The sequence below is a fragment of the Rattus norvegicus genome, chromosome 11 (assembly GCF_021556685.1).
Source record: "Rattus norvegicus strain SHRSP/BbbUtx chromosome 11, alternate assembly SHRSP_T2T, whole genome shotgun sequence".
Classification (NCBI taxonomy): domain Eukaryota; kingdom Metazoa; phylum Chordata; class Mammalia; order Rodentia; family Muridae; genus Rattus; species Rattus norvegicus.
In genome coordinates, this window is record NC_141544.1 from 50,824,306 (window position 1) to 50,839,222 (window position 14,917).

The following is a 14,917-nucleotide window of genomic DNA, read 5'->3' on the forward strand; positions in this document are numbered from 1 at the left end:
AGCACCCTCATCAGCCACGACCCCGTTGGGTGAACAGCAGTGGTCACTGGCAGCGCAGTACACCCAGAGCGCTCACACACCAGGGCAGGCAGAGTGCAGTCCTTCAACCCTCCAGCAGACAAGCCAGCAGTGGTGTCATACTGAGTGGAGCAGTGTGCCCAAAGCCCCCTCTCAGCTCCAAGCTCAGTTGGACGACAGCTCACCCAGTCCCATTTTGTCACTACTCATCTTCACCTGCCTCTCCCTGTGGAGAGCCTTCAGGCAACCCAGCTCGGACACAGGGCCTGTCAAACCAGAGCCAGCAGAGGGCACATGAGTTCCACCCTGTGTCTCTCAGCTGCCAGTCCCTGGCTACGTGTCAGGCCTTTCTGACTATGGAAGATCAATTTTACCTTAATTCCCACCTCTGCCCAATCTTCATATTAAAAATGTCATATATCTCCCACTGCCCAAGGACAAAAACCACAGGTGATGAGAGATTCAGCCAAACCCTGGCCACCCATCAGACTATTCTTTAGGTAACTCTTCTTAATCCCTCTTGGGCCGTCTCCACATCAGGCTCTGCTCAAACAGTAGCACCAGTATTGCCCTCTGCCACTGCTTGTCTGCCTGTTTTGCAAAGGACTGCAGTCAGCTGATACAAACCTTACCCCCACAGTCCCAACACCTACTCATGGTCTCATTCATTCATTCATTCATTCATTCTCATAACTACTATGCTGACTTGTGTATGCCAGGACTGGAGACTAAGTGATATGCCAGACAGAGCTCCCTGGTCTCACAGGGCTTCTCTTCTACGTGAGACTGGGGGATGAGAGAACCCACACAGTATGTGGTGAGAAGGGAAAGCTAGGGAGAACCAGGCAAAAAGGGGCTTGAGGAGAGAGGTTGTACTCAAGGTCATCCTTGGCTACACATGGAGCAGGAAGCCAGCCTGGGCTACAGAGACCCTATCTTAAACAATAGATCATCATCAACTTGGAACATCCAGCTGTTCTTGCAAGCCATACAGATATCTTGTGGATGATTTTGTGGTAAGTGATGTGATTTTGAGAAAGATTCCTGTACCTGGGACCCTGGACCTCCTTTGCCAAAGAGACTCTCATGATTCCTAGCATCCCCACCCCACCCCCCAGGTGAAGGCACAGACTACATCTATGCTCAGGTCTAGAATTATGATCATAAGCAAGCTGAGTGCAAGGCTGAATATGCTCTAGTGGCTTGGGGTGTCCCATAACTCCAGGGACACCCTGTGGCTCGCAGAGACCTTCTGGTGCTCCAGGCACACCCACCTTTCCCGCATTCGGCACACAGGTACTCCCGGATGTTGTCATGCACACGCATGTGCTCTTTCAGCATGTCCTTCCTGGCAAAGGACTTTCCACACTGCTCACAGGCATGGCTTTTCACACCTGTAAACAAACACAGCAGTGCCTGAAAGCCTTCGCCCCCGATAGAAAGAGGTCTCAGCAAGAGGCACACGCGGGCTGCCTTTCAGACATATTCTACGGGAGTCTTTGGCATGAGAAGGCCCTGAGGACTGGAGTGGACACAGGTAGATCAGAAGGATGTGCTGCAAGTGGCAGGGAAGCCAGGATGAGAGCTGCAGAAGATGTGCTGTGTACACGGAGCCAGGGGGAGTGGTGAAGCAATCCTGGTGCAGGGGCAGGTGGGCTGGCACCAAACATCACTGCAGGAGCGTGTTACCTGTGTGGATGAGTTTGTGGCGCTCCAAGTTCCCGATGCTGTTGAAGATCCGCCCACAGATCTCGCAGGGGTGAATGTACCTGAAAGTAGAGGCAACGCGCAGGAGCTCCACAGCCGCAGGGCTCATCCCCTGAGGGCTCACCCACTGTGAGGGCCTTAGCTGCCATGAGGGGTCCTCGCTATGAAAAGCTATGGGAGCTCCTTTATCAATGGAGGTGAGGCAAAAAGGTGTTATGATCTCAGCTTCTGTAATGGGCTGAATTGTGTCCCTCCAATTGCTGTTGAAGTCCTAGATAAGGATGTGGCTGTATGTGGAGACAGAATCCTTAAGAGGAAGAAACAAGAGATGGACATGTACAGAAGGCTGAGCACGAGAACACAGACGATGCCATGCGCTAGTCAAGGAGTTTAGGGGAACCCCGAGATACTTGATATGAGACTCTTGCTAGGACTAGGAAGTATGAGGTGCTTGGTCACAGCAACCCTGAGAGGTGAATTCAGTCATCCTGTCGCTCACTACATAGCCCTGGAGTGACTTCTTACATGGGGTAGCATAAGTGAAACCTATTTAGGATGGAAAGGTGCTGGCTTGTCAAGTAGGCCAACATACTTTACTGTTAGAATCCTGTGAGGAAAAAGATGAGGATGAGAAATGGCCTAGGAGGTCAGAGGAAGAGCAGGTGCCCCAAATATCTGGCATAAGGTGACCCAGGTGATTGGCTAAGCCGAGCACTGCGGCTTTGCCGTCTCCCTCTTCCGCACAGAGTCTTACTTCTGCACGTTGGGGTCAGGCAGGTTCTCTCGGTGGATGACCATGTGGGCGTGGTAAGTAGCCTTGAGTGCAAAGCGTCGGTGGCAGATGCTGCAGCCATGGCCCTTCTCCTTGTGAACCTCCATGATGTGCTTCAGGTATTCCTTCCCACGGCCGAAAGTGAGCTGTAAGGGCACAGGGTGGAGGCTGCTGACCCTCGGCATCCTGGGCATCTTTACTACCTACACTTGTATCAGCCAGACACCCCGGGAGGGTCGTTACTCATGCCAGGGAGGGGGCTGGGGCGGGATCTGCACAGAAGCTGAATGTTTAACAGAAGACATGGAAACTCAGGCCACAGACTGCTTGGAGCTCAGTCGTCCTCCCTGTAAGCATGCGCCCTGCCGTGTGTAGCATGGATCAGTTTCAGGCTGGCTGGACCAAGAGAGGGACCAGTGAGGCTACTTAGGTACTGGCCCTGTGTGCCAAACCACAAGTGGGTTCTGATGGGTGTGGGGCCCACAGTTACCATCCCTAAGCTCAGGTGATATGGGACAAGCTTCTTTAGTGGAGAAAATTGTACAAAACAGTGCTGAGTTCCCTGTACTCCATGGTCAGATTCCTCCCCGGAAGCCGTGCCTGGGGCAGGGTGTGCAGTACCTGGCACCTCTTGCAGCTGTACTTGTGTGGCTCAGAATCTGCACTCTCATCAGAGTTGTCATCGTTCTCCTCTGAGGAGATCCCAATCTTGCCAATGAACTCCTCCCGCTGGTGGTCATCCATCAGCGCGATGTCCTGCAGAAGAGCCACAAACCCGGTCTCTAACACAGTGAACTGGTACGCTGGTCATTACTTTCAGGGAATCAGTTGTTTGCCTAGCGAGCTATACCTGTGTCCCTATGGATGGTACTGGGCCTGGCCATTCACCAGCTCTCAGAGTCACCCAAAATCCTGCTCTGCCCAGGCAAAGTCCTGGAGGACAGCCCAGACTGCTGCAGCACTGCTCTGGACTAGGCTTACTTTGTACTAGGCCTTTGACTCAGACAGGTACTTCTCCCACCTGTCCTCATCTCCAGTTCTCAACAACCTGGGGGTCCTGCACTGCTCATCTTTTCCCTAATGCAGGGAGGCAGCAAACTGCCACCCTCCTTACATCCATTGTTCAGGGAAAGGCCCAGGTAAGAGGAATTGTCAGGCCCCACACAAGGAGAATCTCTGTTCAGGCCCTACAGTTGGACAAGCAGGTGTGCTAGTGTACGTCTGATGAAGAGCCAGCTAGTGCCCATGTGTTAAAATTTCATCCCCAAGGTGACAGTGTGAGGAAGCAGGGCCTCTGGGGAATGACAGGTTTTGACACCCATAAGTCGGATTATAGCCTTTAAAAGGAAGATTCCAAAGATAGTCTCATCCCTCCAGCCTGTGAGGACACAGCAAGAGAGTGATGGATGAACGAGGACGCCTTCAATAGACAGTGAACTTTCCAGCACCTTCGTCTTGAACTTTCAGCTCCACAGCTGTGAAATACAGTCTGCTGCTGGTGAGTGCCTCATCTATGTGCTAAGAGATCCTGCCCCAGGGTGGGCCGGGTCCCCAAGTGCCACCTGTATGGGCCCCGCACCTTGAAGTGGACATGAATGTGGTCCCTGAGTACGTCCACTCGGAAGAACTTGCGCCCACAGATCTCGCAGGTGTACTTCTTGTCACCGTGGGTCAGCAGGTGCTTGTTCATGTTGCTCCGGCAAGAGAACACCTAGGGACAGGGAGCCAGTGCAGTGAGGGCTAAGTTATTGGACATACACATGAGCTGGTTCCTATGGCCCACAGGACAAGCTACCTCCAGACTTAGAATACATGGTAAGTTCTAGACTTATGGTGATTGAGACGTCCACTCACACCACAATAGAGGACACATTGGTTCCAGTCTCTGCTGCAATGGTGGTACAGCAGAGTGCTCATGCGGAGTTAAGCAGCTCACTGGTACAGCGCCTACTGAGGAGCCATGCAGATAGATATACCTACAATGTTCTCAAAAAGACACCAAAGAAGACACTCAACTCAGTTTGAATACTGCTTCATGTTGCTTTCTATTTCAGCCCAGAGAACGGATGCAGATTTACTCCTATGTCCACACTAGTCCTCTGGGAGCCACTTTGCAGCCAAAGCCAACCCTGATCTGGGGCTGGAAGGACGTGGTCTAAAAAGCAGACATGCAACCATTGTCAGGCACCCAGGAGTCCCACTGACCACAGAGCACCCAATGGCAGGGCTTGCCTCAGATGAGGTGCCCCAGAGCCCACTTATCTACTGCCATAGACTCCACCTCCCTCTCCCTGCACCTTCTGGCCCCCAAACCCAGAGTTTAAGAGGCTCCACATGGCTTTGCTACTCTGCTGATCCACAGGCTTTGGCTTGCCTGTGGGTTGAAAGAAACCAGGAAATACCATGAAAGCACGGTTTCTCATTTGCTCTAGGAAGCATCACTGGCTCTGGCAGTGCTGCTACATGCTCACAGTCGGGAGTCGGGAGCAGCCAGCCATGAGGGGCTGCATCCCCAGTGTGGTGGTACTCGGGTGCCCACGCTACGCTATGCCAATAGCTACTGTGTGCTGCTTTGACAGGCTCAGCAGTAGCTCCTTCTCTAAGCAACGCCTGAGGCTGCCTGAGTCACACGTATAGGAGCCTCTCAAGAACCCATAAGTGTACACTTGCACTGAACTTGTATCCCCCAATATGTGCTCCGTGCAGTGAGAGACACGACTTCTACTCCTCTGGAGACACAACTAGTACTTCCAGTTACCTGAGTTGTCAAAGTTGAGTGTAGTGAACAAGCAATGGCAATTCCGGTTGAGAGCAGGCGCTCATGTGTGACAAATGGGACAATGTATATGTGGCAGCCAGGACAGGGGCTCGGAGCTCCAGATAACTGCACCATAGACATGAGCAGGCCAGGGTAGCTCATGTGAGGCACCAATACAACAGCACAGGCTGCCCAGGCAGGCTGCCCTAGCATCTACAACCTAACCTTGATTGCCACGGGTTGAGCTATGAAAATACTTAGCCTACCTTAGAACATACTAACTTAGAAAATACTATCTAGACACTGAGGAGGGGTGGCCAGCACAGACAGCATAAAGCCCCAGGGCATCTCACCTCCTCAATGTGGAGACAAGGTCCAGTCATTTAAGAGGACAGCATGTCTCACAGAGTAGATAGGACAAAAAAAAAAAAAAAAAATTCTCAGTGGATCTTTGTAAACCAATCCCAGTGGCGGAGACCAAAATGCTGACGGTGCAACCTGAGGGATGCTTTAGTTAACACACAGGGTGCGCACGTTAGTCCCTGAGCACTGTTGTCGGCAGGTGCATCTAACCTTTGATACTGAAACATGGCATTGTCTACAAAGTTAGCACTTAAGAATTGCAAGTAGAACTGAAAGCCAAAAAATAATCCTCATCGTAGTGGTTAGTTTTCTGGTTGACACAAGCTAGAGTCATCTAGGAAAAGGGCACATCAGTTGAGGAAAAACCTCCATTAGATCACCTATAGGCAAGTCTGTGGAGGTCCAGCTCACCATGGGCAGTGCCACCCCTCGCTTAGTTGTCCTGGTGCTGTAAGAGAGCAAGCTGAGCAAACCATGGAGAGCAAGTCAGTGAGCAGCATCCTTCATGGCTTCCCGTCTCCAGTTCCTGACTGAGTTCCTGCCCTGCCCTCCCTTCATGACGGACTACAAGCAACTCTTTCCTCTTCAAGATGCTTTTGGTCACAGTTTACCAGCAACAGAAACCTAACTAGGACATGTTTTATGTCTTTAACGTAAGATTTTTGTGTTAGGCTGGATTCATAGCTATCTGGGGGTGCAAGGAGACAGCATGCTGTAGGCTGAACATGCCTTCAAGTTTCCTGGACAATGCTCCCTGCTTGCAGCTCTGACTTGAGCTTAAGAGAACAGGGACATCCAACATCCACGTTCCTACAGAACATTACCTTGCCACACACTGGACATCCAGAAGGTTCCTTCTTGTAACGAACCAGGCTTTCCCCGCTGGCCTCCAAGTCTTCTCTCTTCACCCGCCGCACACCTGAAGTTCCAGACCAGACAGGAAATGTGAGGCCACACAACACAGGTTGGATCCCAGAACTACCTTGGAACTATGTTGGAAATATTGTGGTACCAGATATGCAAGAGGCTGGTGGGAAGTCACTTAAACCCATGGGTTCAGGGCCACTTTGGGCAATACAGCAAGACTCCATCTATCTGTCTACCTAACTAACTAATCAACCAAACAACTAACCAACTAAACAAACAAACGTTCGTGTGAAACAGGCAATCTCTAAATTAAGGAGAGAAACTAGGTGTCTTCGGGCATTTCTATATAATCTGATATGAATACAGAGCTGGTGACCTCGGCATCAGGGAGCAGGCTGATTCCGGGTTCTAGAACTAGGAGGCACAGCAGAGAGTGGAACCAAGGTGAGGAGTATTCTCAGCTTCCAGAGCAGCCAGCTGCTGCCCACAGCAGTAGTGTGTGTCACATGTGAGTAGTGTACCTAGTCCAGCTAGATTGATCACAGAAAGCAGTGGCTTCTGGCAAGGGCCACAACATACTTGGTTCTGAAAAATTGGTCTGTGTTGGGCTTGAAGGAACCTCATGGTCCAGTCGTGACATTGAGCTCAAGAGGGTCAAGTATCACCTTCCCTGTACAGGCAAGAAAACTAAGGTATAGTGATTTGCCTACGGTTCTTGGGAGGTTGGGTAGGGGCCCGGAGTATACTCTTAGGAACCTCATAAGACCTTGCTGTAGGAACAGATATGGAACTCTGTGTGTGTGTGTGTGTGTGTGTGTGTGTGTGTGTGTGTGTGTGTGTAAGCAGGAACTTACTAAGGATATGACCTTGTCTTGTTTTCACAAACTCATATGCATGTATCTAACAGCTATGCTTTCTACACAGCCTGAATGTGTTCTGTAGTGTTTTCAAACACTAACCTGCGAGTGTTTATGTCAGTGAGTGCTAGTGACAAAGAGGCTGTGACTCTTAACAGGAAGTAATGAGAGCCTTCACCAGAATGCTGATTTTAACCTCTGTTTCACTTCTTACTCTACACTTGCTGCTGTCTCACATGTGTGCAGAGAGCTGACTCCGCTGGATCTTTCTCTGACCTCACATAACCTACCATGTAGACTGATGGCCTCTGCCAACAGTACTCACCAGCACATTCTCTTCTCTTTACATGGCTGAACTGGCCATGTGCAGGACACCATCATGACCTTTCTTATAGCTCATCACGCTGAAGTCATTCTTCACAGTGATAAGAAGTACTCTAAGAAATACTTCACCTAACTCAACAGCCAACAGAGTAGTCTCCTGTGCCCATTAACAATGTTCCTTCTCTCTGCTCACGGCACTGTTACTGCTATCCTAGGGCCCCTAGGACTGGGAGAAGGGTCACTGGGTCACAGGCAGGCAGGTGTCTCAGGCCCCAAGCTTACCATCCAAGTGCCGCCTCTGGTGGTCCAGCATGACATCCTTGCGGTAGAACATCTTACTGCAGACCTCACAGGCAAACTTCTTGTCCCCATGTTTCTTCTTGTGCTTAGAGAGGTTGCTGTTGGTGGAGAAGAATCTGAAACACATCTCACATTGGAACGTCTTGTCATCTGTCCAGAGAACAAACACACAACATGCGGTAAATCACCCCTGACCAGGATCCTGCATGTGTGCCTCAGCAGAGTGAACGCACAATCAAGGCAGGAAACCGGCGGGGCACTGTGGCCCAGAACTCATCTACTGTGTGTGCTCAGCTAGACGTACAAATATATACGGGTGTGCCAACTCTCCTCACTGGGAGAGGCTGCCTCAACAGCTCTCTAGGCTCCTCTCCCTCTATCTGAATGCACTATAAGCTTCCTCAGACCCAGAGGTGGCCTCCTTGTCCTCAGCAGGCTCCACCTACTTCTCCAGCACAGTGCCAATGGCTGGCCTGTCTCCTCTCTGCCTGATTACCTCTTATAGCACCCCTACAGCAACACCCCAACTTCTCTAACTTTCTGAAGAGCTGTCTTGACCTAGGCCTCTCTTTAGTGGACTCACGCTCCATACTCACTCAATATATACCCCATAAATATACATGCACGTCTAGAGGCCAACCCACTTAACACTGAAGAGCACACACACATAGACAACCACATTCACACCCATCTCCACCCCTATTTACCACACAGCACATAAACATACACATTCACATTACAAGAAGTCAGCATCCTCACATCCTGGTCCCCACTTCAAAGTCCCCTCTGGAAGGCAGCCAGTCAAGTTGTAGTTCTTGCCTCTGAAAGTCTGCTGTACCATCTGGCCCTGCCCCCTCTCCCTGGTGCTGCAGTCTCTGTTCCTCATCCACTGGGTGCCTTGTTTCCTTGTGGACCAGCTCCCAGAATCACTTGCTCTTTCCTGCATCAGGATGTGGATGCATCTGATAGCAGGAAAGACAAGTATGCTGTTGCTTCTCTCAGGAGCAGAATATCTCTAGTCTCAGCAAATGTTTTCCTATAAAACCCTCGTCTCCGCTGGTAGGACTACTCAAGTGAGGCCTATGCTGCAGGAAGTCTTGAGCTCCACTCAGGAGATCCCATGTGTAGCCATCTAGAGGCCAACCCACCTAACACTGAAGAAAATCAGCCATCTTTTCTCCTCCTCCCAGGGTACAAAGACACAAGGCCTTCAAGTGGGCACCACACCTGGGGGCACAGCAGCACAGGAGCAGTGGCCTAGCTACAGCTTTTCCCACAGCGGGATGGCTCCTCTTGTGAGGGCATGGACTAGAAGCTCTATATGAGTCTCAGGAGACCCGGACCTGCACCTGGCAGTGTAACCTCAACACATATGAGAACGACACCATGGCAGTGTCCTGTCCTACCATGCAACTCACAATCCCAAGGTGAAATGCTATTCATATAATTCAACCCTCTCTCTCAATTGTTTGGCTACATCACAGAGCAGCTCTGCTAAGCCCCAACCAGGTCACAGCACAGGCAGGCCTCCCTCCTAAGCAGTGTTCACAGCACAGGTGAGTTCTGAACAGAACATAGGAGCCTTCTTCCTTATAGGTTCTGAACAGCATCAGTAACCATGGAAAGCAGCACTGCTGGCTGGGGCTCTAATGCTCTCCCTCACAAACCTCTCCTGGTATGTGGAAGGAGACCCTACTTCCAACTGTTTGATATGCTGATCACCTACACAGTCAACTAAGATGGCCCAATAACTGGGTACAAGAACCCAGTCCTCGGAATGATATCCTACCCTACTCCCGTACTCCAGTCACTGGAGATATGTTCAGGCCCTGTAGGTAAATGCTCCAGGATATGGTAGAGAGCAAAAGAGTGCACTCCCAGGGGCCAGGCTGATGGGAGGCTGTATTTTGGGGCCCTGACTTGGGCCTTGCTACCTGTTAGTGCCCTCTTTAGGTTTAAACACAGAGTGAGAGGGGAACCAATGCACAGGGGACACAGAAAAGGCTGGACAGCATGGGCTGCACAAATACTGCACTTGAAGCACCCAGCCCTCTATAAGTCTTTTGAGGATGCGCACTGTACTAACTTCATACCACAAAAGGCACGAGAGCACTTAAAGAGACTGCCACGGGGTCTCAAAGCTAACAGTTCATCTTCACTCTTAGTTCCTAGCCTTGAAATCAGCCTCAGGAGAAAACCTGCTTTCAGTTCATCAATGCCATAACCCCCTAACAAGGACAAGTGACTTGTGCAACAGTTTAGCCAACACACACAGCAACTGATTCTTCATTTTCTGTTCCACACTTGTCTGGAGAAACCATTAAACTTTAAATAGGAACAAGAGTTCTTCAATCTCTAAGGGTCAGGGTTAGGGTTAGACTTCAAGCTGGGGTTACTCTCACCCTGTTCTGCATCTCTCTGAGGAACAACAGGAAGGTGGCACCGATTCCAGGTAACAAAGTCTGCCTGAGGCTGAACCACATGGGAACCTGCCCAGATTCTCATGGACACAAGACAGTGAGGGCACAGGGTACAGATGCTCCCACACAGATGGGTCATGTCACTGACAGGCAACCTCCAGAAATCCCTTGTCCTGTCTCTCAGAACAGCCTTGTCACAGTGAGCAAGCCCCATGCTGAGGACAAAAGAAAGCAGCAGACAGAGAAAGAACAAATTGGTCTAGACACTGATATTCGCCAGTGTGGACAGAAGCCTGACAACAGAGCCAAATGTACAGAATGGCCTTGTAGGTCTGAATCACAGAGTGAGGTAGAACACAAGGCTCTGGTGACCTCCCTGTACACTTCCTCTGGTGACTTGGTCACATGGCCAAAGCCCAGAAACCGGTGAACTCAGGCTCTCTCTAGCACAGGGTATCCAGGCCTCAGGGAGCTGCCACTCCTTGGCCTACCTGCTGCCTGCACAGCCTCCACCATTCATTTACAGAGACAGTGCCTGAGAGTACTGTGGTCCCCAACTACAGCTGTCCTCCAGCATGGGCAGCTCACAGCACAGGAGCTTTGGGCTTCATACAAAGATGGCTTTTTTCCTTCTGAAGAGTGACAGATGCAAACAGGCTCAGGACGTAACAACCTGGGACAGGCGGCAACAGAATCTATCTGGATGCCCATAGGGGACACAGGTGCAGGAGACTGATGGTGGAAGGAAAGCTCCAACAAGGCAGGTAGTAGGCCTTTCCCACCTCAAGCCTTTGCATTTTCTCTCTCAAACACTTCTAGAACAAACTCAACACTGCTGCTCAACTGTCAGCAAGGATGAGGGTCCTGCATCACAGTAGCTTCAGGCACAGGGTCTGAGAATGCACAATGGACATGAGACAACCCATCCTTTCTTTACTAAGGGAAAGTTGCCTTAGACATCTCCAATGGCTGGACAGTTCTGAATATTCCTTACATTCTGTGATGGTTTGTATATGCATGGCCTAGGGAGGTGTAGCCTTGTTGGAGTAGGTGTGTCACTGTGAGCATGGGCTTTAATACCCTACTCCTAGCTGCCTGGAAGTCAATGTTCTGCTAGCAGCCTTCAGATGAAGACTCTCAGCTCCTTCTGCACCATGTCTGCCTGGATGTTGCCATGTTCCTGCCTTGATGATAACAGACTGAACTCTGAACCTGTAAGCCAGCCCCAATTAAATGTTGCCTTATAAGAGTTGCCTTTGGTCATGGTGTCTGTTCACAGCAGTAAAACCCTAAGACACATTCCTTGAAGTAAAAGGATCAGGGAGATGGCCAGGCAGCTCAGTGGAAACCTTTCTCCTAACACGAAGGGCAAGCATATGTGTTAGGGCCTCACCTGTCCTACAGTTGTGGAACTCCAGTGCACTCTCCATTCGGAACGTCTTCCCACAGCTGCCACAGCGGTAGCGGTACTCACCGTCCACCTGCTCAGAGGGTACACTGTCAGCAAGGAAGACTGCAGGAGTTCAACACAGGCGTCCCCCTCTGTGTGCTGTTCTAGTAACTTCTAGGGCTGGCTATACCAGCTTTCCTTCTCTGTTCTAGTAGGAGTACTCTTGCTGACCCACTGCCAGAGAAAGAGAACCCCAAACGCAGGTGACTGCATCCAAAGTATCAGCCACCATGTTCCCCCATGTTGTCCCTACTGTTTCTGTAAGCAGCGGCCTAAGCTGGGCTCAGAAAGCATGTGGGGTGGGGGCGGCTCCCTCTGGAAACTGAGAGCTCCCTTCTATCACGGCTCTTCCTCTAGAAAACAGTTGTTCAGTCAGTTGCCTGGGCGTTCACTTACCTCATTCCGGCTGTGCTTGTAGGAAACATGTTGCTTTAGACTTTCCTTACGGCTGAACAATTTCGAACATTCCTCACATTTAAACAACTTGTCACCTAAGGAATGAACCAACAGAAGGGGGATTCATTGCACTGGCCTTTCTCAGCAAGGCGCACCCATCTCTGAAACATGAGGCCTCTGTGTGGGCAGGGCACCCCTGTGCTGGGGGGTGGGGGGCGGACAGGCAGCCACAGGGCCACCCCTTGCAGCAGCTCTGCAGCAAGGACCAGCAATGGACACACACCTTCTTGGCCCTGCCCTGTAGGCTGGGCAGGCACTCACCGTGCGCGCACTCACCGTGCGAGCGCACGTGCCGGCTCAGGTTGCTGCTGTTCTGGAAGACCTTGCTGCAGGTGCCACACTGATGGATGCGTTTATGCTCACCCAGCTGTCGAACGAGCTTCCGCCGGACGCCATGTCTGCTGGACAGAACCAAGCCCCTCTTGAGGGCAATGGTGCTGCTTGGATGATGTAAGAACCTGCCCAAGAGAGGGACAGCTGGTCAGAGAGGTGGCGGCTGGGTCCTCAGAGTCAAAGTTTCCGATCACCGTCACCTCAGAAAGGTCATCAGCCACACTTCCCAGCTATGATTGGAATAAGGAAAGACGGAAGGCAGAACTTGGAGTCACCCGGTCCTAGGTAGCATAGACTCTAAGCATTAGCCTCAGGGCTGTCTAACAGTTCACTTGCTTCAGCCCTGGCCACCAGGAAGCCTGAGCTTCATTTGTTCTAAACAAGGTAGCCCTGTCTATGGCTTTTGTCCTGTCTTGGTATCAACTCTACTATGTTCTATGTTGACTCTGAACTTGACTCCTAAATGCTTCTTCATCCTGTCAAGTGTGCTTTTTCTGGTAAGTGCTTGAAATCCTCTGGGCAGTAAGACAGGAAAGAAATAATAAACACACCCACATTTTCACAGGTTCACCAGGTGAATTCTGCCAACTCCAAAGGGCATAGAAAACACCAGCAGCTGAGTCAACTTCAGGGCAAAGACTCACAAGGGAATTTTAACTGCGGTATAAACATTTCTTTCCCGTGCTCACAAAAAAGAAAGGAGAGCAAGATGTGAAACTTTTATCCAAGCATAAGCAACTGCTGAACCATAGCAGCCCTGCTCACATAGCTGGGGCAAAGCCCTCAGGATCCCCCATGGGTGAGCAGACAAAGCAAGTACATGCTCAGTACATGAGCCTTACAGAGATTTGGAGACACGCTATGGCATAGGAGGATATGTACTGAGCAAAACGAGCTATTCGTAGAAAGCAAGTACTGTGCGCCCTGCTGGCGTGGGGATATGGCTAGAGCTGCCTGCAGACAGAAAGCAGAATGGGACGGTTAGTTTTAGTTTGGGTCGATAAAAAACTTGGAAGATGGACAGCCAGTGTCTACACCCTGTCCTTAAAGAGTTGTGATGGTGAATTTTCTGTCATTTGTGTTTTAAGAAAAAAAAAAAATCTCACAGTGAACAAACTAGGAAACTCCTAGAGTTCAGAACGTGCATTGCTGGCCAGAAGAGATAATGCCCGGCTCGGCTGTGGGGATTAAAGGTGGGAGGTTCTTTCCCTTCCGTACCAATTAGCCATTCCCTGGGCTCCGTCCCCGAGCACCAGCCATGTACAATCAGGACTTACTTTGGCACTGAGCTGGCTTCACTTGTGGGGGTGGCCAGCTTCCCCAAGACTAACTCCATTATCCGTTCATCTGGTGTTGCGTTCACAGGCTCATCGGGGGGGACCTCGGTTATGATCTCTGCCACATGCTCTGTGCAAAAGGGTATGACAAAGGGTCATCACTAGTGTAGGGGGCAGACTGTAACAAAACCCAGGAGAAGCACCGCCCTGGGGGAGCGCATCCTGAGTGTGGACGCAGTAGGGACAAAAGCAGAACATTTTAGATTCTAAACATTTATCTATATTTAAAGAGGGTATAATGTTTCTAATCCAAATCAAAGTTACACTACATGCCTTGTACAGCCCAAGCATCACATGACCTCAGATTCTCCTGTCTCTGCCCAGGACACCATCAGCCAGATCTTGTAGCTTATTAAATGAGCTCTGACAGAGATTTACGAGGATGACTAGTTATCTTGAGGATGTTCAAGGGTGAGTAAATATTCTGTTTAGGGCCACATCAGAAATGAGATAAAATGAAACATGAAGATTTATACAGAAAAAAAATTCAACCACTGTTGTTTGGTTTTCTTGAAGTAGGATCTGATGTAGCTAGGGCTGGCCTTGAACTTACTATGTAATCAAGGACGACTATGATGTCTGATCCTTTTATCTCCTAACAGATATAATTCTAGTCTTGCATCATCGTGCTCAGTTTCTGTGGTGCTGGGGATGGACCCTGGGCTCTGTGAATGATGGGCACTCAAGAAACTGAGTCATATTCTAGACGCTTAACCATTGGATTGGTTTATATTTATTTATTTTTGTTTTCAATACATCCTGTCTACAGCCCCGCCCCCCGCCACCTTCACATCCACTCTTCCTTCATTTCTCCTCAGAGAAGAGCAGCCCTCCCAAGGATAACAACTGAACGCAGCAGAACAATACACTAGGCACAAACCCTCCCATCAAGTCTGGGCCAACAGGAAGAAAAGGGTCCCAGGAGCAGGCAAGTGTCAGACACACCCACTCCTAC

At 50.3% G+C, this 14,917-nt stretch overlaps 1 protein-coding gene across 22 annotated transcripts in view; it reads right to left on the bottom strand.

Annotated features, from left to right (window-relative positions):
• The window catches only part of Prdm15 (PR/SET domain 15), a 57,632-nt gene that overhangs the window by 12,393 nt on the left and 30,322 nt on the right, over nt 1-14,917 (bottom strand). For 10 of the 22 annotated variants that reach the window (XR_015632786.1, XR_015632785.1, XM_087576356.1 and 7 more), the window contains 11 exons: nt 13,903-14,032; nt 12,554-12,750; nt 12,233-12,327; nt 11,780-11,867; nt 7,949-8,116; nt 6,443-6,537; nt 4,077-4,208; nt 3,119-3,253; nt 2,480-2,643; nt 1,708-1,787; nt 1,293-1,412 (listed from right to left, as the gene is read on the bottom strand). Coding sequence is in view for 20 of the 22 variants with exons in the window: in XM_087576356.1 (XP_087432482.1) it covers nt 1,293-1,412; nt 1,708-1,787; nt 2,480-2,643; nt 3,119-3,253; nt 4,077-4,208; nt 6,443-6,537; nt 7,949-8,116; nt 11,780-11,867; nt 12,233-12,327; nt 12,554-12,750; nt 13,903-14,032 (1,404 nt within the window). In the remaining 2 variants the exon portion in view is untranslated. The remainder of the gene's footprint in view (nt 1-1,292; nt 1,413-1,707; nt 1,788-2,479; nt 2,644-3,118; nt 3,254-4,076; nt 4,209-6,442; nt 6,538-7,948; nt 8,117-11,779; nt 11,868-12,232; nt 12,328-12,553; nt 12,751-13,902; nt 14,033-14,917) is intronic. The other 12 variants (XM_087576358.1, XM_087576354.1, XM_087576349.1 and 9 more) reach the window with 4 other exon arrangements.